Source organism: Eschrichtius robustus, chromosome 4, assembly GCF_028021215.1.
Source record: "Eschrichtius robustus isolate mEscRob2 chromosome 4, mEscRob2.pri, whole genome shotgun sequence".
NCBI lineage: Eukaryota > Metazoa > Chordata > Mammalia > Artiodactyla > Eschrichtiidae > Eschrichtius > Eschrichtius robustus.
The window spans coordinates 49,024,613-49,036,997 of record NC_090827.1 but is presented as its reverse complement, the minus strand read 5'-3'; the positions used below and the strand labels follow the sequence as shown (position 1 = coordinate 49,036,997).

General features: G+C 36.7%; 1 protein-coding gene across 1 annotated transcript in view; it reads left to right on the top strand.

Moving 5' to 3' along the window:
* Positions 1-12,385, top strand: part of KLHL2 (kelch like family member 2) — a 127,748-nt gene that overhangs the window by 26,657 nt on the left and 88,706 nt on the right. Inside the window, exon 3 of the mRNA XM_068542663.1 lies at positions 467-573. Within this exon, the coding sequence (XP_068398764.1) occupies positions 467-573 (107 nt within the window). The remainder of the gene's footprint in view (positions 1-466; positions 574-12,385) is intronic.

Below are 12,385 nucleotides of genomic sequence, written 5' to 3'. Positions count from 1 at the left end.
ATGTAATTTTACCTTTGCTTGATGACCCAGGACATTTTCTATGTCTGTATAGTTTTGATACTTTGACCCAATTTAGTTTTCTCCATGTGTTTTATTTTGTCTTTATCTTAGTGTCATCTGCCACTTCTGCTGATGCAGTTCTTAATGCAAACAGCCTCCCCTTTTACACCCCATTAATGGTTTGCTGCCAGTAATTTTTATTAGGTTGAGAAATCAGTAATCAAGTTTGGAAAGATTTCTCTGTTAAACAAAGGCAAGATTCTGAGTGAGGGTCAAGGCATGTTGATGTATGTCATGACTGTTTTCTATGTGCTTCATGTTTGGGTATCCTGTTTTTAAGGATGGCAATTTTTAGTCAGTCTTAACTTCAGAAAATTGGGCTTTTACTGTAAAATTTTTGCGTAGGGTGTTCAATACACTTACTCTTGTTATCATTAAAATTATTCTCTCCCTGTTTTGTAAACAGTCAGAATTTGCTGTGTGATGTCACGATTGTGGCTGAAGACATGGAAATCTCTGCTCACAGAGTGGTGCTGGCCGCCTGTAGTCCTTACTTTCACGCCATGTTTACAGGTATGAAATGTTTTAGTTACGGATGTTTATAAAATGTATACAGATCTGGGCTTTTCTTTCCATATTTTCTTTCCTTATTAACATTTTACTGTTATGAAGTTAAGCATTGTAATAGAAGAAAATGCTCTTGCTTTGTTTTAAATTACTCCTCATCTTTGTTTTTCATTCTTGTAATGGTGTTGTGTACATACATGTGTCCATTACATACATGTATATGTTACATACAAATACAATTTTATGCTCAGTTTCCCCCCTTTACATTTATATTTACATATATTGGCTAAGTTTGCCTTCTTGCCATTTATAACAGCCTTTGGCACTTTCTTATTTTGACAAAAGTAAATTGCTTTTACTGTTTCACATTTCTTCAAATGATTTTCACATTTGCCTCATCCAGTGTTTATAGTGAACAAAGAGATGTTTATTTAATGCCTTTTGATTCAGAAATATAAGAAAATAGAGTGGACACTTAGGCAACTATAAAAATACATAAAATGATTTTAATATTTCTGGCAAAAAAGCAATTTGTGCCTGCCACACTGGAAGCCTTTAAAAATATAGTTGATGTACAATATTATGTTTCAGGAGCACTATATAATGGTTTGACATTTGCATGCTTTATGAAGTGATCACCATGATAAGTCCTTTAACCATCTGTCCCCATACAAAGTTACTATAATATTATTGTCCTTATGCTGTATATTACATCCCCATGGCTTATTTACGTTGTAACTGGAGGTTTGTATCACTTAGCTAGTCACCTAATTCTCCCACCCGACCCCACCCCCACCATACTCCCCTCTGTGAACCGTTTGTTCTCTGTATCTGTTGAGTCTGTTTTCATTTTATTTTATTTATTTATGTTTTTATTTCACATATGAAATCATTTGATATTTGTATTCTCTGTCTGACTTATTTTACTTAGCATGATACCGTCTAGGTCCATCCATTTTGTTGCAAATGGCAAGATTTCATTCTTTTTTAAGCCTATTAATATTCCATTGTGTGTATATATATATATATATATATACACCACATCTTCTTTATCCATTTATCTATCAATGGACACAGGTTGCTTCCATTTGTTGGCTATTGTAAATAATGCTGCGGTGAACATAGGGGTGCACGTATCTTTCCAATTACTGTTTTTGTTCAGAAGTGGAATTTCTGCATCATATGGTAGTTCTATTTTTAATTTTTTGAGGAACCTCCATACTGTTTTCCATAGTGGTTGTACCAGTTTACAATCCCACAAACAGTGCACAAGGGTTTCCTTTTCTTTACATCCTCACCAATATTTGTTATTTGTTATCTTCTTGAAAATAGCCATTCTGACAGGTATGAGGTAGTATCTCATTCTGGTTTTGATTTGCATTTCCCTGGTGATTAGTGATGCTGACTATCTTTTCACATGTCTGTTGGCCATCTGTATGTCTTCTCTGGAAAACTGTGTATACAAGTACTCCTCCCATTTTTCAATTTTTTTTTTTTTTTTTTGATGTTGAGTTGTATGAGTTCTTTGTATGTTTTGAATAGAAACTCCTTACTGGGTAGTTCATTTGCAAATACCTCATTCCATTTGGTAGGCTGCCTTTGTTGATAGTTTCCTTTGCTGTGCAAAAGCTTTTTAGTTTCATGTAGTCCCATTTGTTAATTTTTGCTTTTTTGCCCTTGCCTGAGGAGAAAGATCCAAAAAATATTGCTAAGACCATGCTGCCTATGTTTTCTTCTAGGACTTTTATGGTTTCAGGTCTTACATTTAAGTTTTTAATCCATTTTGAGTTTATTTTGTGCATGGTGTTAGAAAGTAGTCCAGTGTGATTCTTTTGCATGTAGCTGTCCACTTTTCCCAGCATCGTTTATTGAAGAGACTGTCTATTCCCCACTGCCTCCTTTGTTGGAGATTAATTGACCATATAAGTTTGGATTTATTTCTCTACTCTCTATTCTGTTACATTGATCTATGTATCTTTTTTTTGTGTGCCAGTACCAGACTGTTTTGAGTACTGTAGCTTTGTGTATAATTTGAAATCAGGGAGCATGATACCTCTAGCTTTGTTCTCCTTTCCCAAGATTGCTTTGGCTATTCGGGGTCTTTTGTGTTTCCATACAAATTTTAGAATTATTTGTTCTAGTTCTGTGAAAAATGTCATGGGTATTTTGATAGGGATTGCATTGAATCTGTAGATTGCCTTAGGGTTTATGGTCATTTTAACAATATTAGTTCTTCCAACCCATGAGCACAGTATATCTTTCCATTTGTTTGTGTCGTCTTCAGTTTCTTTCATCAGTGTCTTATAGCTTTCAAAGTACAAGTTTTTTGCCTCTTTGGTTATATTTATTCCTAGGTATCTTATTCTTTTTGATGAAATTGTTAATGAGATTGTTTAATTTCTCTTTCTGATAGTTTGTTATTAGTGTATAGAAACACAACAGATTTCTGTATTACATTTTTATCCTGGATCTTTACTGAATTCATTTATTAATTCTGATTTATTTGGTAGCGTCATTAGGATTTTCTATATATGGTATCATGTCCTCTGCAAACAGTGACAGTTTTACTTCTTCCGTTCCAATTTGGATTCCTTTTATTTATTTTTCTTCTCTGATTGCTGTGGCCAGGACTTCCAAAACTATGTTGAATAAAAATGGTGAGAGTGGACATCCTTGTTTTGTTCCTGATGTTAGAGGAAATGCTCTCAGCTTTTCATCATTGAATATGATGTTAACTGTGGGCTTGTCATATATCACCTTTTTTATATTGAGGTAGGTTCCCTCTATGCCCACTTTCTAGAGAGTTTTTATTATAAATGGATGTTGGATTTTATCAATAGCTTTTTCTGCATCTATTGATATGATCATATCATTTTTATTCTTCAGTTTGTTAATGTGATGTATCACATTGATTGATTTGTAGATATTGAACCATCCTTGCATCCCTAGGATAAATTCCACTTGGTATGGTATATGATTCTTTTGATGTATTGTTGAATTCAGTTTGCTAATATTTTGAGAATGTTTGCATCTGTGTTCATCAGAGATATTGGCCTGTAATTCTACTTTTTTGTGGTGTTTTTGCCTGTTTTTTGTTAGGGTGATGCTGGCCTTATAGAATGTGTTCCACAGTGTTCCTTCGTCTTCAATTTTTGGAATAGTTTGAGAAGAATAGGTGTTAACTCTTTAAATGTTTGGTAGAATTCACCTACTGGTCCTGGACTTTTGTTTGTTGGTAGTTTTCTAAATTATTGATTCAATTTCATTACTGGTAACCGGTCTGTTCATATTTTCTGTTTCTTCCTGATTCAGTCTTGGGAGATTGTATGTTCCTAGGAATATATCTATTGTAAATTGTCCATTTTGTTGATGTATAATTGTTCAAAGTAATCTCTAACAATCCTATGTATTTCTGTGGTTTCATTTGTAATTTCTCTTTCATTTCTGGATTATTTATTGGGCCTTCTCTTTTTCTTATGAGTCTGGCTAAAGGTTTATTAATTTTGTGTATCTTTTCAAAGAACCAGCTCTTTCATCGATCTTTTCTGTTTTTTTAGTCTTTATTTCATTTATTTCTGCACTGATATTTATTATTTCTTTCCTTCTTCTAACTTTAGGTTTTGTTTATTCTTCTTTTTCTGGCTCCTTCAGGTGTAAGCTTAGATTGTCTTGAGATTTTTCTTGTTTCCTGAGGTAGGCTTGTATGGCTGTAAACTTTCCTCTTAAAACAGCTTTTGCTGTGTTCCATAGATTTTGGATTGTTGTGTTGTTGTGTTTGGATTGTGTTTCTTTTTCATTTGTCTTCAGATTTTTTTTTAATTTCCTTTTGATTTCTTCAGTGACCCATTGGTTGTTCAGTAGCATATTGTTTAGACTCCATGTGTTTGTGTTTTTTCATTTTTTTTCTTGTAGTTGATTTCTCTCCTCATACTATTGATATGATTTCAGTTATCTTAAATTTATTCAGATTTAGTTTGTGGCATGTGATCTGTCCTGAAGAATGTTCCATGTGTACTTGAAAAGTATGTGTATTCTGCTGCTTTCGGTTGAAATGTTCTATATATATAAATATTTATGAAATCTCTCTAGTCTAATGTGTCACTTAAGGCCGTGTTTCCATATTGATTTTTTTTTTGGATGATCTGTCCATAGATGTAAATGGGGTGTTAAAGTCCCCTACTATTATTGTATTACTGTCAGTTTCTCCCTTTATGTTTACCTGTATTTGCTTAATGTATTTAGGTGCTCCTGTGTTGGGTGCATATACATTTACAGTTGTTGTATCTGCTTCTTGGATTGATCCCTTGATCATTAAATGGTAATGTCCTTCTTTGTCTCTTGATAACATCTTTGTTTTAAAGTCTGTCTTGTCTATAGAGACACAGATGTAAAGAACAAACATATGGACACCAAGGGGGGAAAGCGGGGGCGGGGGTGGTGGTGGTGGGATGAATTGGGAGATTGGGATTGGCATATATACACTAATATGTATAAAATAGATAACTAATAAGAACCTGCTGTATAAAAAAGTAAACTGAAATAAAAAAAAAAAAGTCTGTCTTGTCTGATGTACATTTGCTACCCCAGCTTTCTTTTCATTTGCATTTATGTGGAATATTTTTTCCATCCCTTCATTTTTAGTCTGTGTGTGTCTTTAGATCAGAAGTGAGTCTCCTATAGGTAGCATATAGGTGGGTCTTGTTTTTTAATCCATTCAGCCACTCTGTCTTTTGATCAGAGCAGTTTGTTCATTTACATTTAAAGTAATTATTGATAAGTATGTACTTATTGCCATTTTGTTAATTGTTTTCTGGTTGTTTTTATGGTTCTTTTTTGTTCCCTTTTTCTTTTGCTCTCCTCTCTTGTGACTTGATGACTCTCTTTAGTGTTATGTTTGGATTCCTTTCTTTTTCTTTTTTTTTTTGTGTGTGTGTACATCTTTTAAAGGTTTTTGGTTTATTATTACCATAAGGTTCATATATAACAACCTATGTGTATCTGTATTTGTGATTATTTTAAGTTGAGGATCTCTTCAGTTCTAATGCATTGTAACAACCCTGTATTTTTACTTCCACCTCCCCATATTTAATGTTTTTGATGTCATATTTTACATCTTTTTCTTTTGTGTACCCCTTAATTATTTATTGTGGATATAGATGATTTTACTACTTTTGACTTTTAACCTTCCTTCTATCTTTATAAGTTGCTGATCTACAACTTTTACTATATGTTTGCCTTTACCAGTGAGAATTTTCCTTTCCTAATTTTCATGTTTCTAGTTGTGGTCTTTCCTTTTTCACTTAGAGAGATTCCTTGAACGTTTCTTGTAAAGCTGGTTTAGTGGTGCTGAACTTTTTTAGCTTTTGCTTATCTGCAAAGCTCTTTCTCTGTCCTTCAAATCTGAATGAGAGCTTTGCAGGTAGAGCATTTGTGGTGTACATTTTATCCTTTCATCAGTTGAAATATATCATGGCCGTCCTCCTGGCCTGTTAAGTTTCTGCTGAAAAGTCAGTTGATAGTTTGTGGGCATTCTCTTGCTGCTTTTAAGATTTTCTCTTTATCCTTAATTTTTGCCATTTTAATTATAGTGTGTTGTGGTGTGGACCTCTTTCAGTTCTTCTTGTTTGGGACTCTGTACTTCCTCTACCTGGATGTCTGTTTCCTTCCCTAGGTTAAGGAAGTTTTCACCTGCTATTTCTTCAAGTAAGTTCTCTGCCCTTTTCTCTCTTCTTCTGGTACCCCTATAATGTGAATGTTAGTACGCTTGACGTTGTCCCCGAGGTCTCTTATACTACCCTCATTTTTTCAAATTCTTTTTTTTTCTGTTCATCTTGGGTGATTTCCACTAGTCTGTCTTCCAGATTGCTATTCCACTCCTCTGTATCATCTAATATACTGTTCATTACTTCTAGTTTTTTTTTTTTTTTCAGTTATTTTATCTTTGGGTCTGTTTGGGGCATCTTTGTATTTTCTAACTACCTATCAGTTAAAATTCTCACTGTATTCATTCAGTTCTTCTCCCAAGTTTGTGGAGCATCTTAATGATCATTACCTAGAATTCTTTATCAAGTAGATTGCTTTTCTCCATTTCATTTAGTTCTTTTTCTGAGGTTTTCTCTTGTTCCTTTGTTTAGAACATATTTTGCTTTCTTATCATTTTGCCCAATTTTCTGTATATATTTCTGTGTATCAGGTAGGTTGGTTAAGTTTCTGGATCTTGGAGAGGTGGCCTTATGCAGTTGACATCCTGTGGGGCCCAGCAGCTCACTCCCCTCCTGTTCAGAGCTGTATGCTCTAGGGGTACCCCCTCTAGGGGTACCCCCTGTGTGGGCTGTGTGACCCCTTTTGTTGTGGTGGGAAGAGTACTGTGGGCGGTCTGGTAGGCAGGGCTGGCCCCTGGCCTGGTTGGCTGCAAGGCTGTGCCATGCACAGTGGCTGTGGTCAGGCTGGAGGGTGGGGTAGGCTTCCCACGCGGCTGTCTGCATGGTCTGATTGGGGCACACAGCTGCTGCCAGCCCACTGGTGGGCAGGTAAGCCCCTGGCACTAATAGTCTATAGGGTGGACCCCAAAATGGCACTTGCTAGCACCAGTGTCCTTGTGGTAGAACGAGCTCCCCAAAATGGCTGCCACCAGCATCAGTGACCCCAGGGTGAGCTCTTGCCTCTCTGGGAGGCTCTCTGAGATCAGAAAATAGGTCTGACCCAGGCTCCTTTCAAACTACTGCCTCTGTCCTGGGTCTCAGAGTGTATGAGATTTTGCACACACCCTTAACAGATGAGTCTCTGTTTCCTACAGCCCTCTTGCTCTCATATAGCCAAGCCCTTCCAGCCTTCAAAGCCAGATGTTCTAGGGGCTTGTCTTCTTGGTGTAGGATTCCTGGACTGGGGAGCCTGATGTGGGGCTCAGAACCCTTGCTCTTTGGGGAGAATCTCTGTAACTGTGATTATCCTCTTGTTTGTGGGTTGCTGACCTGGGTGAGTGAGTCTTGACTAGGTCATGTCATTGCCCCTTCTGTCCTTCTCATTGTGGTTCCTTCTCTATGTCTTTAGTTGTGGGAAATCTCTGCTAGTCTTCAGGTCATTCTCATTTATAGTTGCTCTGTGAGTAGTTGTAATTTGGTGTGTCTGTAGGAGCTGGTGAGCTCCAGGTCTTCCTACTCTGCCACCTAGCCACACCCTCCCTTAACCTCATTCTTAAAAAAACAAAATTTAAACATACAGTACTGTACAAGGATATGAAGTTATTATCTGTTCCAACAATGAGCTTATAATCTTAGATTATTGGTAGGACAAGTAAATACTTGTAAATACATATACAGTTATAGAAAAAAAGCACAAATACAAATCTATTCATGCTTTAGAAACTTAAATATATCCCGGGCCTAACATTTTGCTGGATACTTCAAGGAATACAAAACAATATTAGCATACTTCCTGCCCCAGTAGTGTATTATATCACTGGGGAAATGAGATGTGCACACTTTAAATACATAATAGTTTATGGAAGATCTGTGTGTGCAAAGGAGTAATACAGATGGTGAGGACTGTGATGGGCAGCATTGAGAGAAGGGGATCTGACATTTCTTGAAACATAATGAATGTAAAGGTTTACACAGATGAAGAAAAGTGCAGAAAGCAATGTGGAGAGAATGGACTTAGTGTTTTGGGAGTAGAGAGGAGTCTGGAGGCACCTCACTCTTCAGCCTATTACATTCCTGCTGTTCCGAACTGAATTAAATAATCAAGAAGTTAGGAAAGATAGTAGAGGGTCCGTGAGCCAAGTTGGGCAAGTGATTTGGGGAGGGTGCCTTTAGCTGAGGCTAATTCGAAAAGTTGAAATGGGATTAGTCAAATTTTTATGTCGTGGATTCACTTCAGTCTTTTGGTTTACATCTTATTTATTACTCCTGGAGTCTTTTCTAAACAGAATCTCTAGTTTGCAAAAGGAGTATTTGATCTGCATTGGCCTAATTTAGGAATTCACTAGTAAAGTGCTGTCCCTGTAAGTGGCCTTCCTTCAGGTGACACTGTTATTGCCACTTCCTTGTCAGAGTTACTGGATCTTTGGGATCATTAATCACTTCATCAGTCTGGGCTTCAGTTTCCTCTTCTGGAAAATGGGGATGATAATATTTACTTCCTAGGATTCTTATAAAGATTAAGTGAGATCATGTATGTTAGCCCTTTATTTGGCACATAGAAAATGTTCAATTAATGTTGGCAGTAATTATCATGATTATCATTATTATTTTTTACCCTCAATTCCTAAATGTCTTTATATTGTAAGAATATAAGATTGAAAACGTCTTACACTAGACTTTTTTTGATAAATGTTTTATTTTCCAGTTACAAAATGTAGTGATTAACTTAAAATTACAAGATCAGGGTTAGTTTCCTTTCCCTTCAAAAGATGATACTTAAGAGTCTGCAGACTCCCTGAGCCTTCGACATCCAGAGACATGGATGCTGGAGATGGGAGATCTCATTATGTCTCTATTTTTCTTCTCTGTTTACTTAAGCATCTGAACTGTATTTCAGCTTCCCTCTTTTCTTTCTTTTTTTCTTTTTTTTTTTTTTTTTGCCTAATGGTTCTCACCTCTTCATGTTTCAGCTAACATGCAATTTCTGAATAAGTGAGTTTTGCTTAATGATGGGAATGAGGCCCTGAAGACGTCTTGATTGTATAAGTATTCCTAAGTATGTATCTCAGTTAACTGATGGGTGGGTCCTTGCAGTTCAACCTGTTTCTGCCTGAGAGTACTTGGTCAAATCTTAGATTGCTAGGTGCTAAAGTTAGATACAAAATAGGGATTCTATGTTAATTTCTGGCACATATAAAATGTGAATTGAGTACCTCAATTGTGATATTTTTTTACAACTTTATTGAGGCATATTTTATATTGTAGTGTTCAGTGATTTTTAGTAAATTTACTGAGTAGTACTTCCATCACCATAAATCAACTTTAGAACATTTTTGTTCCCACATAATATTTTTGAGGTTCATCCATGTCATAGTATGTATCATCAGTCTGTTCCTTTTTATTGCTAAGTAGATTCCATTGTATGAAAATGGCACATTTTGACTATTCATTTACCAAGCTGATGGACATTTACGCTGTTTCCAATTTTTGGCTATTAAGAATAAGGCTGGGGACTTCCTTGGTGGCACAGTGGTTAAGAATCCACCTCCCAATGAAGGGACCTGTGTTTGATCCCTGGTCCGGGAAGATCCCACATGCCGCGGAGCAGCTAAGCCTGTGAGCCACAACTACTGAGCCTGTGCTCTAGTGCCTGCAAGCCACAACTACTGAGCCTGCGCACCACAGCTACTGAAGCCTGCGTGCCTGGAGCCCATGCTCCGCAACAAGAGAAGCCACTGTAGTGAGAAGCCTGCGCACTGCAACAAAGAGTAGCCCCTGCTTGCCGCAACTAGAGAGAGCTCACGTGCAGCAATGAAGACCCAACATAGCCAAAAATAAAATTAAAATTAAAAAAAAGAATAATGCTGCTATGAACATTCATGTGCAGTTCTTTGTGTGGACAAATGTCTCATGGTGGTAGATACCTATGTGTGGAATTCCTGGGTCATATGGTAAATTTATATTTAACTTTTTAAAAATTGCTATGCTATTTCCCCAAGTGGCTGCATCATTTTATATGCCTATGTTATGTATGACTGTTCCCATTTCTCTACATCCTTGCCAACACTTGTTGCTATCTTTTTTTTTTTTTTTTCAATTGTGGTCATTCTAATGGGTGTGAAATGGCATCTCTTATAGTTTTAATTTGCACTTCCCTAATGACTAATGATGTTGAGCATCTTTTCATTTGCTTAGTAGGCTAGACTTTTATGGTTCTTCAGCAATAGATGCTATTTACCTTTCTGGCAATCTTTGTTCATTTTCTTCTTTTGAATCCACTAAATAGCAGTTTGGCAGAGATTAGATTAGATTTTTTACCTAAAGAAGACATGAAAATCTGGTCTAGGTGGTTTAGTGTACATATATTCATTTAAGATTTGCTAGACTGTGAGCCCATTGTTTATCTGTTTTCCTGGTCTGAAGTCCTATTATATTTATATTAGCTGTCATAAAAAATATGTCGAGGCCCACAAGAAGACCTTGGCATGCTTCCACCCCATCACACACCATGATGTTTGTGTACTGTGGCTCAATGATCAGCAGTAAGCAGAAGTGTCTACAGTGGCACAGGGCTACCTTGTACTCCTCTTGTTCCCTGTGACTCGCCTATTAGGAAATGGGGACTCTACAGATATTCTTTTTTGGCCCTTGTTTTTCATCTCCCCTAAACTATAGGTGAATTTTTCATTCAAATTATATCACCTAAAAAAGAATTCTGTTACTCATTGTAGTTCCATTTGGGTAGAAGGGAGGTGAAAAGTAATTCTGTGATGTAGTCACAGGTTTTTCTTTTGTGAAGTATGGACCAATTTAGATCAAGGCCAGGTTGTTTAACTGTTACTTGAGAAAGAATAAATCAAATTGTGTTCTTGTGTTTTTATTTATTTATTTATTTTATCATCCTTTTTTTGTTTGGTTTGGTTTGGTTTGGGTTTTTTTGGCCATGCCACGCAGCATGCGGGATCTTAGTTACCCGACCAGGGATTGAACCCATGCCCCCTGCAAAGGAAGCATGGTCCCTTAACCATGGACCTCCAGGGAAGTCCTGAGTTCTTGTTTTAAAATTACTTGTTTGTGTACAAATGTGGCATTTAAAATGCCATTTTTCCTAACAAATATATTTGAGGCTTCTGTGGTGCCACAGGCTAAAATATCTGAAATCTAGTGGGAAATACTGTATTTTTATTTTCAGTCTTCTTTTTTGGGGGTGCGTTTTGATAGTTTCTTTTGTCACATTGAACATGATTTAGTAAGGCAAATTAGAATAGGAAAAGATAGATTATCATTTGAATGATTAAGATGTGAGATATTTTAAAAGTTGTGTGCATGTTGTATTTGTCTAAGATTTGTGCTTTCCTTCATGAAGGAGTATTCATTGAGCATCTTCTGTGTGCTAGGTGTTATCCTAGGCTTTGGGGAGAGGAGGAATGGTTAGAGAGGAAACATAAAGAAAAGGTAATTTCTCATATCGCTGACTGCTGTGAAGAACATTAAATAGGGCATTGCACATAAAGTGCATATAACTTTAGTCTGCATATAACAGAAAACTCCCCTTAAGCTGGTTTAAGTAGCAAGGAAATATATTCTCTCATAACTGGAAAATAGGCTGGGCACCAGGTATGATCGGATCATCAGGGATCCTCTTCCTTCTGTCTCGCCACCCGGCTGTCCTCACTAAAAATTTTATCCTATGGTTGCTACCCCCATGAATGCAAGATGCCTACGAGAGTGGACCCAACATCTCGAGGAAGGAGAGGGGTTGTCTCTTTCCTCTTTTTCTTTTAGGAACTGGGAGACCTGTTCCAGAAGTTACTCAAGCTAGAGCCAAACTGGCAGGGTAATGTAGTTACCATGTTTGCCTTAGATTAGTTGTAGAATTGGGGAATTATGTACCATGCCACCATACCCAGTGCCTGGCAGGGGCATTCGGGTCATCTTGCCAGAATGAAGATACCATTGTGTCAGTAGCTTCTTTGTAACCTGAGACTAATAATGAGCAAAAGGGCAATAATGATTGGAGTAGGTGACAAGTATAACTTGAAGAGTAATGGAATAAAATTTATTTATTAAATGTGGCTGTAAGCTTGTCATTCAATTCTTAGGGTTTCAACATAGTATAAAGTGTACTGTACTATATTTTTATTATTTTTTCAATTTATGTGCTAAGCAATAACTGA